Source organism: Centrocercus urophasianus, unplaced genomic scaffold (assembly GCF_019232065.1).
Source record: "Centrocercus urophasianus isolate 14NV4802_14NV808 unplaced genomic scaffold, USGS_Curo_1.0 seq_20, whole genome shotgun sequence".
NCBI lineage: Eukaryota > Metazoa > Chordata > Aves > Galliformes > Phasianidae > Centrocercus > Centrocercus urophasianus.
In genome coordinates this window covers 3752009-3775350 of record NW_024884756.1, presented here as the reverse complement: position 1 = coordinate 3775350, position 23342 = coordinate 3752009, and the positions used below count along the sequence as shown (strand labels likewise).

The 23342-nt window shown below is 47.9% G+C and overlaps 1 protein-coding gene across 1 annotated transcript in view; it reads right to left on the bottom strand.

Annotated features, from left to right (window-relative positions):
* ERBB4 (erb-b2 receptor tyrosine kinase 4) overlaps positions 1 to 23230 on the bottom strand; it is a 501644-nt gene extending 478414 nt beyond the window's left edge. Inside the window, exons 1-3 of the mRNA XM_042822364.1 lie at positions 23140 to 23230; positions 21811 to 22128; positions 21342 to 21566 (exon numbers count right to left, since the gene is read on the bottom strand). Coding sequence (XP_042678298.1) covers positions 21342 to 21566; positions 21811 to 22128; positions 23140 to 23230 — 634 coding nt within the window. The remainder of the gene's footprint in view (positions 1 to 21341; positions 21567 to 21810; positions 22129 to 23139) is intronic.
* Between the last annotated feature and the right edge of the window lie 112 nt (positions 23231 to 23342).

Sequence of the window (23342 nt, the reverse complement as noted above, 5' to 3'; positions counted from 1 at the left end):
GGGATGGACGCAGCATGGGGACAAGGGAACACGAGGACGGGGACATAGGGCTGTGGTGCCCTCCCGTGTCCCCAGGGCAGAACAAGGGCTGCATTGTTTGCGGCACTCGGGCAGCCAGAGGTCAAACTGCTTTTTTCTTCCTCAATTTGCTTCTAGGAGGCAGCTACCATCATTCATTTCGGCATTTCAAAAAATAATAACAGCAACAACAAGGCGGGGGGAGCGCCTAACGATGACATGGGCACAAGGGTATGCAGGGAATGAGGAGGAGGACGGAGGCCAGGTCCATAAATCAGCCACCTTCTGCACTGGGGGATTCAGTCATGCAGAGCTCTGGCTGTTCACTCGGTGGGGATGGAAGAGGCAAAACCCGAAGTGTCAGGCTCGTGTTATTTAACAGTGCCTGGTCATCAGTCAGAATGAAGAAAGCTGCTTGGGAAAGAGAGGGAAATAGGTAGAACCTGACGTATGCCTCCTGAAAGCCTCCTGGATGCTGGGTGATGCACACACATCTATCTCTGTGCTTGCTGTTGAGTGCTGTAGCGCCACATAGGATGCTCGTGTGGGACTAGAAAGGGAAACAGCCTTTGGCCAAGGGTTGTTTGTTTGCACAGAGAAAGCAAAGGGAACTCCATTGGAAGCACACTATAAGACAGCTCTTTTGATCACAAGGAGTGCTGAAGCAGTGGCTTTCTCCTCCTTGTCTTCTGCCACTGTCACCTCCAAGCATTTCACCCTGCTCAGATTACAAAACCCTCAGTATACACAGACTGCTCTTCCTCTGCATCAAGCACCTTTGGTGTCCAACAGGAGTAGCTCCAGTGAGAGAAACTGACATTTCTGTGCACAGTTATCTATCCTTTACCCATTCATGTAAACACATACGATTATTGAGACAACATGCATCAAGTTATCACCTTAAAGTCCACATTTTCACCTCGTTTCAGAGCAAAACAGAGTTTCCTGGCCTCCCAATTTCAGTTTCACAGACTGGAGGTTTTTTTGCAGAGACCTGCATCTGGCTGACAGCACCTTGCAGCAAGAGGCTGAAGCTTCTCGACGGGAAGGGCTGGCGGGCTGTGTCCCCGCGTGACAAACAGATGGGCACAATTTTCCAGTGGGAGGTTATTTATACATCTGACGGATCATCGAGGCATCCTATAGTAATTGTTACACCACCAATTCTTTGCCTGCCAAACAGATCAGGAACTGTAAATAAACTCCCAGTGCAACAGATACCGTGGTGCGGGCTTTAATCTATCAAATATGGTAATTGTTAGCACAATCTAACGACTCGCTGGCTGGCAAATTAATCACTCCGTCTTCGCAGCAAGGTGCATCTTTTTATAACTAATGCTTGGCATGTGAAGTGTGGCTAATAAGATGCCTCTGGTTTTCAGAACCTCACAATGTCGTCCCCCCCAAGGAGATAATTGCTCACATCCCAAAAAGGAGGAACCCGGCAGTGCAGACCATGGCAGCTCACTGCAAAATGCAGGATTGAACTCACCAACACGTGTGACCTACAGGGCCGTGAGGGTCATGGCCATGACACGTGCAGAATATGCACCTGAGAGACCAAAATTAATCAACAAAAGTAGATTTCAAATATGGGTTCAAAGCCCATCACATTTGGCCACGCTTGCAGGTCCTCCTAGCAGGATCTTACCCTGCACCTTAAAACCCAGCGCTATATGTCAAGTCAAACAATAAACATGCAGAATTTAACCCCCGTGTATTACCTTCCATATATAACTGCTTGTTGAAGAAAAGGAGACTTACTAATCAGTTCAAATGACAATCATGCTGTCTCATGGCTGAGGCTACAGCTACTGAGTTGGCATTCGTATTTTGAATTTGGTATTCATTCCATTTCTTAGTTAAAATATGTTGGCTGCAGGAATAAGCTGTGTACTTCCTTGAAAAGCAGAGAATACCTCTTCAATAAGGCTTATTCTTAGATTCCCATTCCTCCTGACAACCTTCCTTCTGACACCAGTGTGACACCAGCTTAAGAACTTCACACCTGTGTCCCTGTAACCAGCCATTAAACTTTACAGGCTGTGGGAGCAAGAGAAAAGCGAAGGGAAGCTCCCAAACCCAAGGATGCAGGTGAGGCTGTGGCCTCACAGTCTTGCAGCCAGTCTGGAGGGACCAAGAAAAAGCCCAACAAAGGCCACGCAGCAGTGACAAGGAACACTGGGACAGCAGCCCTGTAAGAGGCAATTCCCAAAGAGGTGACAAAACGGGTGAGACAGCACGCAGCTCTCCTCCGGGACCAATGTGGCCACCTGCCTCTTACTGGTACCAACATGACAAGGGAGCACACAACCCAAATGTCACACAGTGCTGCAATGTCTTATTTGACCTCTCTGCTCCTTAAACATTGCTCCAGGTGAAACCAAAAATGGAACAAGCCGTCATTTCTGCAAGGACGGCCCACACCTCCGTGACCTTTCCAGGCACAGAGAGGAATGAAGGAAAAGCACATCCCTCTCCTGCTTGCAGCACAACTTCCGTGCACTCTCACACTCATCCTTCCTCACACCAAGCACTTACATCGAGCTTTAAGCACCATCTCGCGTACCACAGAGGCTTCACAGGGAGCCTGTGGGTAACCAGTCCTTGTCTGCTCACTGAACTGGTTTGCAGTCTAAAAGAATCACGTCCAAACCCCAGAAGGATTGCTGAGATTTACCAGCAAACGCATCCTAAACGCAGCAAATCCCATGTGCAATGATGGATCTGATCAATTTTTTTCCTCACTGAAATAAGATTGCAAAGTCAAATCCCGATGTTTTCAACCACTTTCCAGCACAGCCATCAGGGTACAACTGACACTGTGAATCCCAATCCCATGGACAAAAGCACTGGGGTCACTGCACTGGGAAGGGCTCGAACACGGGACCGTCATCTGAAGCGGTGTTAGCAGGTCCCTGGAACAGACTGTCTCAAAGGAAAACGGTTTGTGCTCCCTTCATTCTGTAAGACAATTTCCATTTGCTTTATACAGCCATGATATTTCAGTGAGGTAATTATACCCCAGCATGGGTTTCCCACGGGTACCTGTTCACCTCACATGGTGAAATCAGGTCTTTCCTCTTCACGTGATATTTTGTCACACTGCTTCTATATGAGTGATATTTAGTCACTAATTGCTCCAATTTATTACTGTTGCATTGCTTCATTCAAAACATCATTTAGACCCAAGTTAGGAGCTAAATCTGCTTTAATCATAATATTCTCCAAAGAACAAATCACAGGCAGACAGCAGCCATTTTGCCATCATCTGTCTTGCCTTGTTGCCAGAGCCCTTCCACAGCTCCCTCATTTATCACTCCGATAGCGATCATTAGCTCCTCTCATCCAACTCCTACAGACCGATGAGGGTTGTAAGACTTTATTTACCTTCTTGCCAACTATGTGTAAAGTTAGTTCTATAACAACTTCTGTCCTTCATACAAGTTCTCTCTTGAAACAGGGCACCGGAAATCAGATATAAATTACCCCACACAGGGTCCATCGATACATGCTCCTGGATATCTACCAGTAGAGAAAAAGATAAGCAATAATACTTCAAGTTCACCCTCTTGACAAAATCTGGATTCTACTCTCGTGTTATTTCAATTACCTTATTAAATACGCACCTCTAAACAAGTCATTCCAGGCTAGAGTTGTGGTGATTTGCTCAAATTGAAGAAGCATTTCAATTTAAGCTTCAAAGAACGCATTAAGCATTTAACCTGGACCACGAACACATGAGCTTTTCTCTCAGCACAGGAACAGACGTAGCTGCATTCCTGAAGGAACTTCCCTTTAGAAGCACAGACCTTTTTTCTCCTTTTTGAAAGAGAAAGGTGCCTTCCCAGTCTCAGCTTACAGTCAAATACCACTTGTTTTCCAGTTTTAGGAAGCGTTTGGACATCCATTTCAGAACATGAGGATGTTTTATTCCGCTTTTCACATCGTATTCCACAGGATGAAAGATAAAAAGTTGATTGAAAAGGGTGAAAAAAGAGGCATGTTCCTTTCAGCTGTTAAAGTGAGCAGGTCTGAAAGCTCAACTGCTGGAGAAAAATGAAAACAAACAAACCCAAGAAGTCTCCTGGAAAACTTCAACTTAAGCCTGACAAGACATAACAAGGGGGAAGCTATTAATGCAAAAAAGGTTGACTGGCTTCAGAAACAACCAAAATATGGTGACACACACCATTAATGTGAGCAAACAAAGCAGCCAGCGCTCTCTGAATTCCCATTTGTGGATGTTAATTTATTCGAGGTCACAAAAACACACAAATGAATGCTCATCACCTGTAGGACCCAACCCCCTGCCTCTCGTCTCATTGACCCACCTTCGCTCAACAGCCAATGTTCCTTCCTGAGCAAATCAGAGGGTCTTAATTCTGCCAACTCTTCTCCAGGGCACCAAGGCTCCCATCTCACAGTGTGATGCTCACCCCACCAAGCACCTTATTTTCTCCCCAGGCACACATTCCCATGTACAGCTTAAAAATGAGACAGAGACCCTCCACCTGTCTGCAGCTCCATATCGCACATAAACGCAAGGCGTAGCAAGTTGCCATGCTGCCTGTAATTATTCACTTTGGCTTACTTTATTCATTTTGACTTTCTCTCCTTGATAACCTCAGTAAATGCGTTGGCTGTGGATGGATTTCACTGTGTCTCTCTTCACCGACTTCAGGCACAAAGCTGCACTAATTACTCCGTGAGCCTAACAGGAGGGAAAAAAGGCACACACAGACACACACGTCTTGCTGGGAGCTATCTCGGGTAGGAGCGGGATACAGCCTTCGACTCAGCCAGCCCTATTGATGCAACAAAGAGCTTCTGGCTTGGCAGCGGAGAGCCCAAACTCTATGGATGCAAAGAGCAGAACGGGGAGGGGAAGAAGTAAAAGAAAGAAAAGGAAGTAACTCTTTCTTTTGCTGGGAGGTCCTTACTATACAAAGCTTTCATGCTGTAAAGAAAAGTGCCATTGAGGGAAGGTGAAGTGGACCAAAACGCTGGGAAGCAAACAGGCAAACATTGCGACGTGTGCTGTGAGGGGCCAGGCGTCCCGCAGCACTGGCCAACACAGAGACTGTGAGGCACCTGTCTTTCAATGAAGGGAAACACTGTTTTGCTGCCACATCCGCTGACAACCCACAGGCGCAGGCTGGCTCCCTGCACCACCCACAGCACCCACAAGGTGATTGTGCTGCATGCAGGGGTGAGGCTGGGAGACTTGCATGGACCGGACTTGTTTTTCCATAAGAAGAGATGAGAAAAATCGAATGAGGAGAGCACAAGGCTCAGTCCAATGGGTAAAAGCTGCGTGCAAGCCGCAGGGTGTGAGTACACAGAGCCCCACAGTCTGCAAGGCTGGAAGCTCAGCCTGACCCTCATAACAAACACTAGTCAGATTTTCACCCACCGATCTCAAAACACTTCGCAGACGTGAGGAAACCTCGCTTTTGCCATTTTTCTGTTTGCCCAAAAGCATGAGATGCACGAGGAAAAACCCTAGCTAAAGGCTAAAGGAGGGGGGAAATGGTGTAACCCTGAGCCTTCTGGTATCCCTGAGGTCTTAGCACCAAGGAAGAGTAGTTCTGTGTCACCCTACAAAACGTGAGCCCTCCCCTCACCACACACAGCATTTATCTCCCCGTATCTAAAATCCTGAGATCTTGACAAGTGACAACTAGCCATTTCCAGCACAAAGAAAGAAAACATGTTTTCTGGCTCCCCATGCTAATTATACTTTAAAAATATGTAAAATGGAGACAGAGTAGGAAAAGAAATAGAGGAAAAGAAAGAAGCCATGTTACAATAGCCATGCACTGACAGCAGACACAAACTAATTATTTTGTGTCTTTCCCAGCAAGTTCCATTCAATTAACTGCACTGCCGGGTTCAAAAGGGGATTAATTGAGGCCTGTGCCTCCAATGATGATGCGTGTGGAAACACAGGGGAATCTCAGATTTAGGCTCAACTGCCTCGTATTGACCAAATACTGAAAGAAAAAAGGCAGGGGAAGGAGGGTAGCACTCAGTATGCTGATCTCGGCTGTGGGAGAACAATTAGCTCCTGTTTGGCAGGGCCCAGCATAGTGCAGCACATGCAGGACGTGTCCACCAACACTCAGCACCCAGGTGGGGCCTGAAACCCCCCGTTTCAACCAGACATGACGCTCTGGGGGTGCACAGAGCATCCTTTGCTCACTTCAGGACAGACTTCCCAGGACTGAGCAACCAGCTACACGCTCAAGGGTCCCTCTGGTTGGGAGGCCCAGCTGAGGGGCTCCCCATGTAGGGCATTTGCAAAGAATCGCCTTGCCCAGGAGCACTGAGATGGATTGAGCTGTTAGCACAGGCTGTCAAAACAGCAAAAGGATGAAAAAAAAAAAAAAAAAAAAATTAATAATAATCCTGAGAAAATCTTGGGAAACAAAGGGCCAAGTAAGTCTACAGTCTTCCTAGGCCATGGGGCTAGATACTAGAGCGGCAGCAGTGGGGCTGGCCTGAGCTTCCCCCAGACCAGTGTAACCACACATTTCCCTCAGCATCCCACTGGCACCATCCAAAGTCATCCCAAGCAACCAATGAAAGCATAGGAGAGTTCTATTCCCCTTGCCCTCACCTTGATTTTCCTGCTAAAATGCACGGCGAGCGCACAGGGGTAACGTAGCAACTGTATTTCACACAGTCTGACTCAGAACACATAACAGTACTATAAACTTCAGGAGTATTGCTCTAACAAATTGCTTCAAATCCAAACAACCTATAACAAACATTACAGGCTGACTCAACGGCAAACTCGTTCTTCCTTTATTCATTTCTGTTAAAACACATGCAATCATAAAAGCAACAGATGATTAAATAGATGAGCAATACAATGCTAGGTAAAAGGAAACCACTTACTGTATCAGTAATTAAAACAAGAACAATGAGAAGATTGCTTTATAACTATTGTTATCTTTGCTCTAGTAAAACACAGCTTCTGCATTCTGCAGCTTACCAACTGTTTGCTTCTGCTTTCTTTGCAAACAGCCATGGGCACATGCAAGCCCTCTTTAGACAATCTGCCTTTCAGGTACAAGAACTCTATATATAATCAGAGGAAAACGTGGCTCAAAAAGTACGGCTTCACACGTGACACCTATGCGTCACACAGCATTCACAATCTGCCTCTGCTACTCAGGACCATTTCTTTCCTCCTGGAAGGTTTATGCCCAAGTAAAATGGAATAAGCATGTCTAATTTTTACTAGAAAGAAAAGTAATCATTACTCACAATTAAAAAGCATCACAGACACGTTAGGATTCTTATCATGGCCAAATGATAGCATAGGCAATTCACATTCCACCAGGGGGAAAATTAGAAAATGGAACTGGGAAGCAACTAGAAAAAGCTCTTAAAAAAAAAAAAAAAAAAAAAAAAAAAACAAGACCACTGCAACAGCAATCAATTGAAATAGGTATTTACAACCTGGGCTAACACCCAGGAAGAAGAGGCAGCTGCAGTATGCCATGCAGCATGAGAAAGAATTGTTTATCAAGAAACTGTAATGAAAAAAATAGTGTAAGTAGGTACGCAAACATTTAGTCGGTGACAAAGCAAGTAATACAGTACTTCTCCTTTTTATTTTCTTGCCATCAGGAGCTCTGTGCCTCTCTTTGGGGGGCATCAAATGCTACACTACAAGCTGCACCACCTCCCACATTCAGCACTTTCAGGCCATATGCACGTATGAACACATGCATATATGCTCCCAGCACACTTTTCCCTCTGCAGAACCCAAATGCCACTTTGAAATATTTCCACTCTCCTTGCTTTGAATTGCTGGAGATCAAATGAGTCAATTAAGAGCTGTGTCTTTTTTGTTTGGAGGCGAGATGAAGGTAATTTGCTGCTCCATGCATCTGTTTCCTCATCAGCACAGTGAGGACCGGACTAATTAGGAGAGGAAAACAATATGGTCATATGGATAGGCCAGATTGCCCATCACTCAGTTCTTCAGTGGGCAGGTTGTGTGGTGAGGACAGCGAGCAGATGAGGAATCTTCTTCACCGTGCCTCCAAAGGGCTCCAGGCACTCAGCTGGCCACCCGAGTATTTTTAGCATTAATCCCACAGGGCTCCCCATCCACGTGCCCATAGTGAACGCGGCTGTGGAGCCGGGAAGCCAGGTGCCAAGGTTCCTTGCTTAGCAGCTGATGGCACCAGTGAGGGACACATTGCACCGCTCTCCCCACAGGTGGGCACTGCTCACCCTCAAGTGGAACTGGGTTTATCAATTAGCAACAAAATCGCCTATTTTTTCCCCCATCACTTTTGGCTTCAGTAGATTCAATCAGGGCTACGAAGCCATTCTCAAACAGCTCTGACTTGGCAGCACAGACAGACCTCGATGCAACAGCCATGGGGGTTGAGTGCCTCGAGTCGGCCATACATCACTAATATCAAATCCGATGTCAAAAACCAGTTTGTTGGTAAACTGCACAATGTGCAAGGGCACGAGGAGAGCAGTGCTAAGGCGATGAGCTAGAGATAAGTGATTTCCAGTTCCTCGCACGCAATCCCACCGCAGTGTTTCTATTTATTAGGAGGAGATGCGGAATATCGGAGGAAGTTCATTTATTCACTGGCCTGTAAAATCGAGCAGCAGTATACATTATGTTTACTACATTCAAGCTTTATTTGCTACTACAAAATGAAATGGTATAAGGTACAAAAAGTGAGTTAACTTGCATTGAGCACATCATAAAGGCAATCAGCCTAACCATGGGCTTTACATCTCCTTGTCAGCTACCACAACACACAGACCGAGTGCTGGAGACTGCAAATACAGCATTATTATTACTATTCTTTTTTTTCAGATCTCTGGTTTTACACTGATCACACCAACCAAGTCTGCTCCTCAAGCAGGGAACAGTTCTGCAGGGCTTGCTAAAATCTGACCGAGCCCAGAAGAGGCTTTTAATGGAGCTCTCTCTTCTTCCCCGTCATCCACAAGACCTCTTAAAAGCCTGTGGGGAGCCTCTTGATGCTTCAGTCCCAACTGAGCCAAGTTCCATCCCAGATTTTGGCATCCCGTAGGTTTCGCCCTAAGCCTTGACCCAACAGCTCTGCGTCAATGGAGGCAGCTCCTCACTCCCATTCCAGGGCTGCAAAGTTTCTATCAGTCACCAATCAATCCAGATCCCTAAATCAGCAGCCCCCCCTACGCAAGGATCAGACTGCAGAGATCCTCCAAACTTCAAGTCTTGACCTTGCCAGATCTCACAGAAATTGTTTCCTAATTGCCAGCCCTCACATCGTTATTTATGCAAAACCTAGAGCATATTCAACCCTGAATGTTAACTGATGATGTGCGCCGGTCGAATTGATGTCAAGAGACAGGAGGTCAACATTTGAGAGCAGCTATGATTATACGCAACAGCATATGTGAAAAGAATTAACAGGTCACCTTGCTACGCACTCAGTGGGAGCACCCAAACTACTTCAACCACTGCACCAGGACCCCACTGAATTAATGGCAGCAGCTACGTTTCATACCTTGCTGCTTGTTAAAGCCATTTGCATCGTTCCTTCTATATGCGTAAATATTAAGACCCGTCCAAATGGCGTAATCAAATTTAGCAAACTAAGCAGAAAACATCGGCGGCGGGGCTGGCGAAGCAGGCTGTGTGCTCCATTAAGCAAATCCAGGCAATAAAAGGCATCCTCCCTGAGAGCAAACCCTTGGCTGCAGGTCAGACAGTGGGGCACAAGGAAATCCGTGCCCTGCTCACGCGCCCCAGCAGAGCTTTTCCATCATCACCTTGCAAAAAGAATACCAGGAGTTGCAGTAATATCAAATACCAAAGTGAATAATGAACATATTCGAAAGCCCACACCCCCCTCCCCGCGCCATTTCAAATTAATAAGCTTTGAAAGGAGGCTAGGCTGTCACGTCAGGCTCACCGTGGCAATTAGAGCGCGAGCACCTAGGTTGCACAGAGCGAGCCACAAACTCGCTAAGCCTTTGGCTAGGAAATTCAGAAGAAAGCCTGCCCTGCAGCCAGGACACAAATAAACATCTCGGCACCTCTGACAAACAAAACCAAAGGGTCTCCAAGACTGAGTGCGAGCCCTGAAAATTTTAGCAACGCTAGGCGTTAATGAAAAAGCAAAGCACAAATAGCAGCTGACCGAAGGGACGCTTGGGCTTGAGGAGACGCCTTCAGCCCAGCCGACACAGAAAGCATTTCAATTCTGGCAGCTTCAGAAGTGAGTGCCAGCATGAATTTAGATACTTGGAAACATTCAAAGTCTTCCAATTGCAGTTTCACTAGGAAATAATGAAACCGCACACAATCAAATCATTATAAATCAAGTTTTTATGCTCAGTGGAAGACAACGCCGACGGATTCGTGATCTGTGCTGTTGTAATCGAGACAGTAACAACCCCGATGCACTGATTTGTTGCTTTCTTTTGAAAATCTCCAAAAGGTGAAAAGTTTCCAAAGGAATGCCTGCTCGGGAATCTCAGCCGAGCTGAATGCTGTTTGCAGCTGACACTGTCACTGTGCTTTAAGTCAATTAGGGAGACCAGAGCCAGATGGTTGAAAACGACCAAAATTACACAGTACATTCTGTTTATTAGTTCGGATTATTATTCAGGCCATAATTGCTTTTAACAGCTTATTTATCCGTACCTACAATGACATTTAAGAAAATTACAAAATTATGATGAATGCAAGTTTTCTGTTGGTGCTCAAAACTTTTCTTAAGTGCTTGAATTTAAGGGAAAAAACAGGAAACAAAAAAAGCAACCAAATTTAACTAGCAAGGCACACTGATTTTGGGAGACTGCAGAAGGATGCCTACGTTTTGGAGGGATGGGAGGATACCCAATGCCTCTGAGACCCTCCAAGACCACCATAAACCCTACCCCAAGTCCTGCTCCCACAAGACTTCTTCCTCCTGTGCAGGCAGGTCAGCTTTCACAAGGACTAATACCAGAAAGAAAAAAAAAAGAAAGAAAGAAATCTCTCTGTAGATGCATCCCGCACCTAATTTTAAAACACTGGCAAATATATTGCTCTGGCAAAGGCCAGGGCTTGCCTGAGGGAGCAATCTCCTGTTTATACAGTGGACACCAGCATGTCTGCCCTCTTCCTTTAGCAGCTGAGATAGCCCTTTCAACACTGCTTCTTAAAAAGACTTCCTCATAACATTCAAATCATCACATTAAGATAATGGTGGTCAAACTCTTCTAGCCATGACACACTGGAAATGGCTCCAATGCAAGTGACGTGCATCCAAGTCTCCTCAGCTTTTAACGTAAAATATAGCTGTTACCTGAACATTTGTTAGATTTATCTTTGTTCTTCAGTCCTTGGGGAATAACCAATTTCAGCCTTCCACCAAGAGCCCAGGATGGAGCAGACCACGTTGCAACCACAGTTCTACTTCGAAATACAATGCTCTCACTACAGGGACAGGTGCTTTAACACACTGTTCTTGGTTTTTCCCAGCAATGACACCATTTTTAACGCTATTTTGGAAAGCAAAACCTAGAAAAACATACCTCTACTGAAGGCAGCCTCATAGATCTGTGAGTCTTCAGATTCTTACTGCATCACTCACTTCAAAGTCACAAACATTGACACCATACAGATCACACATTGCTCACATAATAGGTAGCTGCGTCAGAACAAGTTAATAGTTGTCTGTATGAACAGGAGGTCAATTTGGCACCGATAGTATTTTTAGCTGCTGCTAGGTTGGGTTGTTAAGCCCTATAGTGAATGGAGAAAAAAAATAGTAATACACATAAAGAGTCCTTTCAGGTGGACCAAAATATAAGCGTCATTAAGATAAAGGGCACTAGACGAGAAAAGCATCATCCTCCATCACTGCGATCCTCGTCATTAAGCTTTGGACAGAACAGTGAGGAATGAAGGGAAGAAACAGACTGCCTAATCAACAGGTACACCATGCAGATACCCATTAAAACCATATTATATTTTCTTGAAATCCATATATTTCCCAAGTGACTTCATGCACCTACCTCCTCGTTGCCCTCAACTTCTAATAGCAACGATGACCTTGGCACATGGCATTTTCTTAGAATTAATAGTTGTCTGGTGTTAATGGCCCTCAGCTACACCTTGGGCCATCAACTCCTCCCAGACAGTCATTAATCCCAAGGAAATACCCTGCACCTCAATCGTTATTACTTAATTAGCTCAGCACATGATCTGTGGAGCTGCAACCCCACCAAAGCCTTGATGTGTAAGTTATGAACAAAAGAACTTTCAAGTCAAAGGATTCAAGATACTGCACCAAAACCTAATTAAAAGAATTTTAATGTGCTAATAAATAAAAGCATAATTACTTGGGGCCTGAATCAGCTACTCAAGTAAGCCAAGTATCTCCTTTTGCCTCAGTGGGGAGCTAGCAGAGTTCCTCTATTTTGCAATGCCACAGCACATGCAAAATAGCCAGATTTCCCTTTGCAGTTACAGGATATTCCAGAGTCGATCCCATCTACCCTCAGATCTCCCTGGCAGCTTTGTATCCCACCCACCCTTAAAAATTCAAAACTAAAGATTTTCTCCCCGTAGAAGCTACAGATCCAAACTCAGAACAAGGTAGCATCGTACGCAGGCTGACTTATTTATAGCTCCAGTCATTAGTTAGGTTCAGTTCTGGCAGTCTTCTGTGCTGAGGATAGCAATACAACGCGAGCTCTGTTTTGAGCTACTGAACTCCTACAGAGGGAATGGATTAAGTTTACGATAGTGCAGGATGCTGGCTCCTTGCACAGCTTGAACCAAGCCCCAAATTACTCATGTGAATGGATGAACCCAACAGGAGCAGAGTCCTCACCTGGCTTTTTCCAGACTACAGGTTGGCTTCTAAAATCTTTGGCCCCAACTCAGAGAGGAAGAGGCGCTTTGTGCCACTGCTATCCCTCAAAAGCAAAGGCAAAAAAATCCAAGCTTGTGTGTTAGCAACAAAGTGATCACTTTTTATAGGCAGGAAATTGATTTGATTAACAGTTGTTAGCTCCATAAGCAAAGCAACAAACTGAGGACTTGGGAGACATCTGCAATATGCCAGGGCTTCATGGACAGTCTTTCAATGGCTTAGAAAGGCTGGAGAACAAGAAAATAAAGTGCCTTCCTGCAGGTTATACAGGCTGCAGAGGTAGAATCCCCTTCCCAAGGAACACACAGAGCACTTCTTTCCTTGCTTTAGCCCAACATGCTACGCTACAGCCCAGCTGTTGTGCTCAAACCTATTAAAACCTCAAGGCCCTCACTGGGCACGCTGCGGAACAAGCAGCATCACAACACAGCAAAGCCCCTCTGTCTTTGGAGGCCCCCCAAGGCATTACCAAACACTCCTACAGAGGCAGCCTGGGCCACTGCAGCTCCTCTGCCCCTTTCCTGCTCCTGCCATGTACTCCCACCACCATTTCAGCAGGTGTCTTTCCCAGATCACATCCCCTTAGCAGAACCAATTATGATTAATTACATTTTTTCATTATTGGAACCACCCTAAGCAAGGGCAGGTCTCATCTTTCATGACGCTGCATTAATATCTCCATCCCAGAGGAGACCCAACTTCATCACCGGCTCATTCAGGCCCAAAGCCTCTTCCATCTCCTTCCCTACTCCTCGAGGATGACAGGGAACCAGTGGGGCAGAGCAGAGCTGAGGAAGATGAACGGCCTCATCACAATAAAGTACAATAAGAGACTGATCCGCAGGGGAAGATAAACTCCAGGAGACAATTCAGATGAATAGGATGCCCGATGATTTAAACACGTGGCTCAAAGGAAAAAGGAGAACACTGTAATTACAAAGGAAGTGTCTTTTCATTGCCCAGGCTGCTATTAGCTGGGATGGAAATAAAGATGACAACCAAAGCCTTCATAAACCAGCCGAGGCCGTTCGTCAGCCCTGAGCAAGCAGCTGCCTGCATGTGCACTGCTTGGCTCTGCTCATGGGTCTTTCCCTCTGCATGGCTTTCCCCTTTTGGTCTCCTTTCAAGAGTTTTCCTAGCAAGGATCTGTCCGTGCCACAGTTTCCTTCTCCTCCCCAAAGCCTGGCCGCCTTGCTGCTGTAATTGCAGCATAATTAAAAGAAAAACCACTCCAGGTAATTGGCAGGCTTTGCTAATTGAAAACCAGGTAAGTAATCATTTGGCCCAGGGAAAAGCTCTGCTCGTATGCCGTGGTACGGACCGCCATCTGTCAGTCAACTAAACACCGTGACATATCAACGTTCCAATGACAGACACCAATTATTGGTGAGGAGTTGGCCTCACTGCAGGGCTGCACGGCCCCGTACACAACGGGGACAACTTGGCACACGGGGTCACTTCTGAGTTCACCATTCAGAACGGCGAGCAAAGAGCGACCGAAAGCTACAGACACGCTCATGTCTTTTGCTACGCTCAGGTCCCGCTGTCCCTCTGGGACGGCAGAAAACTGCATCATGCTAAATAAATAAATAAACAGATAGATAAATCAGCCAACACCTCTAGTATGGGACTTGGAATTATGAATCCAAAAGCCTTTGCATCCAACACTTTAATCAGCGGGGTTGCATCGCCATCTCAAACCCTCGCTGTCACCTTTGCGAGAGTTCTATTTTTACTTTTGCTTAAGCATCAGAACAAGTCATGGGCAGAAGTTTGAGGTGAGGACCGGCGCAGCTCCTGAGGCAAGAGCTCGTTTGTGGCTAACTGCAGTAATTAGCAGCAGAGCTGCCTGGCACGAGTCACAGCACATTTTGCTGATGGAAACAGCACGGCTCGCAGAGGTCCGGCACAGCGCACCTCCAAAAGCACCACGGACCATTGCAGACCACGTCTATAGCAGAGGACATGAACACAACTACGTGTTGTAGTACATTAGTAACTAATATTTGCACGATGCCTTGATGCATCTCCCTCAGACATTTCCAGGTGTCAGCTGTAATAAATGAAGCGTTTACTGGGTGCAGACAACACTTTAAACAAATCAGCACAAGTCCCTATAGGAAACAAGCAGCAGCATATTCTGCAGCATTTCATCATTCCGGAGCCTGCAGAACGAAGCTGACAAGTACACAAGATAAATACTTTGTTCTGTCACACTGTGTCATGTCGGGGAGAACACAGAGTGTTATATGACCTTTGGAGGCACAGCCCAAAGAAGCCTCCCAACTCGCTTCCACATCAGTGTCTTCAAAAGAAATAGGGGGAAAAAAAATAAATAAACAAACAACCCAGGAAGAGCAGCGTCTGCAGCTCGGGGTGCCTCGTGGCCACGATCCTTGAACAGGTTTTGTTGCCAAAGCCCAGAAAGCATTCATTCCCATTCACTACTGCAAAGCAAAGCAGCCTCACTGAGCACTGCAGGACTGGGGCAAGGAGATGCTGCAGGGCTTTGCATGAGAACATAACATTAATCAACACCTCCCAGCCCTAAGGCATGCTGCAAATGGGCTTTTATACAGCGAAGGCACTTCTTTCCTTTTTTTTTTTTTTTTTTAAAGCACTAAGTATCAAATAAACAGTTTTACATAAATGAAATCACTTGCAATTCCCAAATAACTCTAATAGCAAACCACGGATACTGTATTAACCGTAAGCGTGGCAATGTAGGACACTTCTCCCCTCTGCTTTCTCCCTTGAATGATGGCAAGAAAGAGACCATCCCCATTAATTACTGTCAGTTTTCTGTAATAACCCCGCAGTTAGAGAATCTCTGCTATAAATTACATATATTCACATCAGCATGCTAGCTTTCACGCTTGTGTATCTACTCATTGCAAAATGGACACATTGGTAATTAAGCTATTTGCTCCAATAACAGTCTGGAATTAGCAGTGTAAAAAGATAAGTAGTGGAGAGCTGTCCCATCTCAGGCTTTCTCCTGAACACGCAGTCGGAAGAAATAATATTAAAGGCAGACACGCCAGAAGTGCATCTGTAATTATTAACAACATGCTGCTTAACATTGGATTTTAAGCATCACGTTATTATGAATTAATTTAACATCCATTAGAGTGGCTCTGATCGTAATGAACTCGTTTGCCAATGGCTCTGCCTTCAGATAAGGCTCCCGTGGTTCCATCGCAGCCCGGTTGCTGAGCGATAATTAACACGTGCTCAAACAATGAGACGCTGGGAAGAGCGCCTGGATAACAAAACGCGGTTTGACCTGCCAAAAAACATTGTCTAGAACAACAATTCAGAAAGTCTGGGCAGACAAAAAGAATCTCTTCCATTCATTTCTAGCTTAGGAAGTAGAGTTGGGATGACTGCAGATGCGGTGCACCTGCTCGGTGCTGCAATCTCCACACTCCTTGGCCAAGCTCTATCGATCCAGGGCTGGATGAGCTCCTCATCACCCAGCCCCTACCACACAGAGGGACAAGGCAGCACTGCCCTGTGCTCACCCCTCATCCGTGCACATCATCACGATGCCCAGAGGACGGTGCAAACTAAAGCAGCACGATGCTCAGCGCTGAAAGAGAAATACAGAGCAGCAAGAAGCAAGAGGCAGCTCAGTGATAACAGGTTATTTTTTAAGTGCACATTAACTAACACCCAAGTGTCACAAAAGCACTATCAGGAGGGCACGTGGCATCTCCAGGAATGCTAAATGCCTTCATTACTTTCACTGCTTACAGAGCAATGGAATTTGTTATAAAGAAACCTTCATCCCATGCAGAAGAACCCTCTGGCCACTGGGGAGCTTCAAAACAAGAAGTGAATGAAATATTCTGGTGAGAAAGTAGGAAGGAAAGCCATCCTTACTGCAAAAACTCCATTTTAATACCGACACATTGCACCAAGGAGGAGCAGGGTGGTGGGTACAGACACGTGGTTCAGGGTCACAGAGCACCACTTGGGCTGCTCCCTGTGAGCCAAGCACGACGGCACACCTCTGTCAGAGCTCCTCTTTCTTTGCTCTGCTCTCCTTTTTGCCAGGCATGGGGAGGAGAGAGCTCCGTTATTTCTGCATGGATGCAAGGTGAATGAGGCTGTCGCTTCTCATTGCAGTGCTATTCATTTCAGGTCGCTGACATAATGCAGCTTTTATTTTTTTTAACCCCTCTCCCTCCAATGCAAAAAAAAAAAAAATCCACCAAAAAAAAAAAAATAAAAAAGGCAGAGGGGAGTAGGAGAGCCCTTCAGCACTGTCTCACTCACTGGCTCCTTGGAAGGGAACCCATCAGCCTACGAGCAGGTTTTAGTTGCTTACACAGTGCTCTGACAGCCCCGATGCATCAGCTGGCTTTCAGAGGCCTCCTGCTGAAGAATGCAAGTTGTTACTCTGTCATTAGGTGGCTTAGGAGTAGTAATAAAAGAAAGGAATGAGCACTGGGGAACAACACAGCAATATTAGCAGGTGGTGGTGACAAAAAGGGAAATTCCTCCCAAAATCAGAGGGAAGCACTGTGACCTTACTCCTGCACAGGGATGGGAAATGGAGACAAGACATTGAGCTCCGCATCCCATGGCCACAGGAAGTCACCAGAACCTGTCTGCATTCACATCTCTTGCAAATAGGACTTGGGGGTGGGACAGGACTTGGAAAACACCAAGGGATGCTTGGAGGAAACTACGTCCTGAAGTGGATCTTGTCACAGATCTTACACCAGAAGTGAGGCAAAGGCTGCTTTGTGGCCTGGGCTCTCTTCACCATTCCAGCTCCTAGGCTCCCCAGCACACTTCTGCTTGCCCTTGCTCTGCTTCCTACCACTGCCTTTGGTCCAGGGGCTGCCAAAGGAGAAGCAACACTAGGAATCATATCCAGAAAGTTGCCTTTTCCACAATGAATATTCAAAGCCCCAGTTACAAGACTGCTGAATTTCACATGCAAACAGACAGTTATGCATCTAACTGACCATTTGTGTGAGCAATTACACATGCAATTACCTGATTGCATAACTGGGTGGGCCTAATTCTCAAATTGGATCGTACATTTTCTGTTCAACACAAATGCTGTTTTAATAAATAGATATTGACTGCTTTTGTAGCAAAATCATCCATACCTACCGACTCAAAACCAAATACTGACAAAATATACTCAGGTGCATATTTGCCCGAACAGCACTGGCACGAAGCAGAGCATTCCAACAAGAACTGAACCACAGGTACCTGCAGAAGCTTCCACACCCCTACCTGTGACCACCAGCACAATATACAACCAATGCAGGCACACGTACCCGTACACATGGGCCAGGTATCATCAATCAAACACCAGGAAGTTTCTTACTGTGGGCTATTAAGAATTGTCCACGGGTATTTTTGCTGCTTATTTCAGGAAAGAAATGCAAGGAACATTCCACGTATTAAAGGAAACCTCCCATCAACAAGGGCGTCAGCAGCTCACAAGCGTCGTCTCAGCAGACAGACCCTGATAATCAGGCAAAAATCGGGCTCTGAATGATCAGCTGTCCTACTTTTTAATCGCATATTATCCACCCCAGGCCTTCACATCACTGACCTCCAAGGAAAGGCATCCACACAAACTCTGTTACCCCCAAGAATCTTCAGCCAATGCAAGGAATACTTTCCATTTATGGAATATTTCCAAAGACCCTCATTTTTCTCACGAATGTCACCCACAGTCTCTATTTACATGCCAGCCTAACGCTCCATAAGATCAGCTGTCAGAGCCCCACGTCTTGGCCAAACATCAATTTTCTGTGTGGATGATGCATTAACTTTAAGGCGCTCACTGCTACTGCAGGCAAAGCAATATAGCAATTACGAGGTTATTTCTGACTTACAAATCCATAAGTAATCACAACGCTGGAAGCCCCAAGTTGGTAGGAAAGAAAGGAAGCAGAGCGTTAAACACAAAGACCTGGTGGTAATTGGCAGCTCCCTGGCGGCGCTGTCAGGGAAAGGTAAAGCAGTGCCCAGTGTCACAACCCTCCAACCACATGCGTGCTGGTGGCAGCCTGGAAGCAAAACAGCCTTAATGCTCCTCAGCCTGTGCTTAACCACTTAAATGCTTTTTGCTCCTTGTTTCTGCCTGCCTTCAGCACGAAAGAGGCTACTGAAGTTGACAGCAAAAGTTTGGCAGCGCCAAAGGGCACCCACCTGGTAACTGCGCTGCTGCAGCATGAGGCACAACCCATATATTTTAATGCCTTAACCACACGTCAGGGCAGCAGGCAGAGCACAGGTATCAGACCCTTCATAAACCCACATTTCCACCTCCAAAGCCACCAGGACCTTTGCCAGACACTGAAAAGCCACGAGACACTCAAGCCCCAGCACTAAATCTTGCAGAGGAGCTAAGAGTAGGTTTCAAACCCACAATTCTTGGATGAAGGGGCTCTGACTTCACCCTGCACGCAGAGCAGGCAGAGATGCTTTTCCCTCTTTATGCTAAGCTGAGATTCACAACCCTGGGATCTCAGGAGAAAATTAACACCGAGTCATTTGCTGCCAACATCACCGAGTGAACCTATTTGTAAATCTTCCCAAACAAGAAAGAAAAAAAAAATAAAGAAAGAATGAAAAAAGAACAAGCACAAAAAAGTGAATTCTCCTCCTGTCCCCAGTCTTTTGTTACAACAGGAATGCAGATGCTCACCAAGGGCTATTTAGGGAGCTGTGTCAGTGAAGGCTCAGGCTGCACACTAAGAGCCCTGGGCAGCCAGAAACGTGCAGTGCAGACCTGGCTTGGGCTCCTTGCTGAGATGTTGGATCAAGGGGCAGAAAACGTAAAGCATCGCCGCTGCTGTTTCAATTTGGAACACAGGCAACTTTCAAACAAAGCAGCCATATACATTATTTTGGCCTTCTTTCTAGCCAATTCCATGGCTTTTTCCATATGTCCTCTGAGCATTATTAATAGCCACCAAAGAATACTATCTGCCTACCAATCACTTCAGCTTCCCACTCAATGGCAAGTACATTTTTAGAGCATCAAATATACCAACAGGGACAATGGTTGCTAAATTTGAAACCAACAACAACTGGAAAACGCCAACTACTTTGCTGATATTTTCACACTACAGAAATATCTCACAAAATAAATGAGCCTTTTTTTTACCCTTTCAAAGAGATAATAAAATAATGCTGAATTCTAAATACTGTCACATATCCTCAGCAAACAGCAATTTAAATTTAGATATATACATTCTTGCTGCCAAAGATAATGAGCAAAAATATCCACAGTGTGGCTTTGCAGAGCGGAGCAGAGGTGGGGAGGGGGAGCTGGGACAGCACGGCCAATAAGGTCACCAGTTCACTGTGGATACTGGGAATGGATCAGCACGAAGCAACTCAGAACAGATACTCTGTCAGCCTTGTAGTATTACTGAAGGTCATGCCAACCCACGCCACGTAAACTTTTATGCTTAAAATGCTTGCTACTTCATTTAAATGAATGGAAATGGAACGTTAGGATGTATTGCAGTAAGTATGATGGTTTTCCTTCCTGGAAATCCCAAAGGTCCCAACTCTGCCTCTGCACTCATAGAGCCTGGGGCTCTGCCGACTTCTTCGTAAGCCAGCTTTATTCACAAGGGGTTACATGGGGGCTTTTTTCTTTGACATCTCTCCGGTGTTTCTGGGAGGCATCTTCCCAAGACCCAGCTGGAGGAGCAGGCAGGCATCCAACCTGTGAGGAGAGCACAGGATGCACTGCTGGTTTATTAGGGAAGGTTTAAGAAAGATTAAGCTGTAAGCACCCATTTGGGTACTGTATGTCCAGCTATACAGGCACCAGGAGGCACAGCAAACAAGCACAAATTCAGTGTATTTTAGGAATCTCTGTCACTGACCTTACAGAAAGCCCGTGTGATGACTGAACACCTTCTATAGCTCAGATAACAACTGCATCCACTAAAACTCTGCAGCTTACTTTCAAGCCTTTATTTTTCAATACTTTATTTGCCCATCTATTTCTATGGCAGAGGCAGGATTTGATAGGCTTCAAAGGCAGAAACAAAGAATATTAATAATACAGTATAGCCAGAAAGCAGGAATAAGCCTCGACATTCTTACAGCCTGAATTGCTACTCCTCATCACCTTTATATTGGTGCTATTCTCACAGCTCATATCGTACGTGCTCCTGGTATTTGTGTTACAGATTTGGCTGCCCCTACGCGTGCTAATGCTGCCGTACCACCGATGCACCCACTAACACACAGCTGCCCCAGTGCCTGCAGCGGGACAAGTTTTCCTGGCAGACCCGTTAAAACCCAGGTTTATATATAGCAGCAGCTGCTCCGAAGCTTCAGGAGCTCGGCATGTGCCCGGTGCCCAGCGACACTGCCCACCTCCGGGGAGCCGCGGCCGCTCACACCTCCATCGTTCCGAGTTACCGCACGGCACGGCGCGTCCCGCCGGCAGCTCGGCGGGCTCCGGCCCCGCTGCCACCGCGGGGAGCTCCGGGGGGCTGCTGCCACCTACAGCTGCTGCCACGGCACGGCCCCGAAGCAGGGCCACCACCTGCTTTGCACCCTGCCCCGCCACGCCGACGTGCCGCCGATGGGTCCGCTTGCTACGTGCGGCCGGACTCACCGTGGTTTGGTTTTCAATCTGCTTAACTCGAAAAAAACAAAAAACAAAACACCACAGCAATTCTAATATCGCCCAAAAACCAGAGGGGAGCTTTGATCCCGAGGGAGACAGGGCAAGGGCTTCTCCCTGGGCCGGCTGCTTACCCACGGGCACGTATTTCACATCCTTAATACTGTTCTCACGTTAACCAGCAGCACAGCTCTCAGTGCCAGCATCCATACACGCATACACCCAACTCTTTACAAAAAGAAAACGAGTCACAGCATTCACCGGGCACCACGGGGGCTGCGACCAGGACGGGAACGCCGGGTCCGCTCCCCCGGGACACCCGGGGACAGCGGGAGCCCAGAGCCGGGCACGTCAACGCAGGGACAGAGCAGCGCGGCGGCAGCTCCATGCTTCTCGTGCCTTCGCGGAGGCTCTCGGAGCTCAGCCTAATTTTAGGCAGCGGGCAGACATCGCGGCGGACGGACAGGAGAACTGCCAGCGGGGCGCGCCGAGGGGGGACGCTGCCATAACCGGCACCGACCGAAGACGAGCGGGGGCACGAAGTCAACCCCGCACACCTCGCCGGGAGCGGGATCCTCGCTACGGGGAGAGGGGGAGAAACAAAACGGCGCGTGTGAAGAGCTGCCGCGTACCCGGAGCGGCTCTCAGGCAATCCGGCGGCGGTGCCCGAACGCCCCGCCCGGGTACGTGGACAGCGGCGGGTCGGGTCGCCCGGCGATCCCCGAGCAGAACAAAGGCTCCCAGGTCAGCAGCTCCACGTGACGCGGCGGAGCCCCGCGCCGCGAACGTCGCCGCACGAAAACATCGCGGAGCCTCGATGCGTCCGCGCTGCCGGCAAAGGGCGCGGGTTGAGGAGAGCAAAAGTTTGGGCGACGGTATCGCCGCCCCCACGGGAACGCTGGGAGCGAGGAAGGAGGCCAAGCCCCGTCCGCAGGGCACCGAGAGCCCGAACTGCCGGCACCCAGATTCGGGGACGGGAACCCTAAAACGCTCTCACCCTGAACGCGCACCTGCAGTGCCCTCTGAGCGAGCGCTAACCAACACGAGGCCGGCCCCCCGCGCTACCATCGCCCGCTGCGCTCAAGGGTCACACCGAGCCCCAGATTTACGAACGGGGCGGCCCCAGCTCGGGGGGACAGATCGGCTGCGGGCTGGGAAGCGTTGGGAAAGGAGAAAGGCGGGAGAACAGGGAGAACGCGGAGAGCGATAGGGATTGAGGCGGTCGGGGCACGCAGCACTCCTCCCACAGGGCTGCCCCGCTCGGCGCTGCGGGGAATGGGACACGGGGGGTGCGCGGAACGGAGCGGCTCTTCGCCCGCCGCTGCCGGGGATGGGAAGCGCTGACGGGCGCCGAAGTGCGGCGCGCAGAGCGGGACGCTCCGCCGCTCCCGGCCCCAACGCCGTTACATAAAGCCCTGAGAGGCGCTCGGCCGCGGGCACGGCGCGCCGTCGCTCTCCCGAACGCCTCCAAATCCCCACATCGCGGCGCCCCGCAACTTCCTCGCGGCTCCTCTGCGGCTCCGAGCCGCGCTCCCCTCGCGCCGCCGGGGCTCCCGCCCAACTTCCCGGCCCGCCCGGCCGCACACCCACCTGCCTGAGCCGCGGCAGCCCTCGGGGCGCCGGCCGCCGCCACCAGCACGCAGCAGCTCCACCACAGCAGCCCCCCGGCCGCCGCCGGCATCGCGCCGCCGCCGCCGCCGCCTCCTCTTCCTCCTCCTCCTCAGCGCCGCAGCCTCAACGCCGGTTCCGCCGCCGCCATCCCCCGCGCGGGCTCCGCGGGGCCGCCCCGAAGC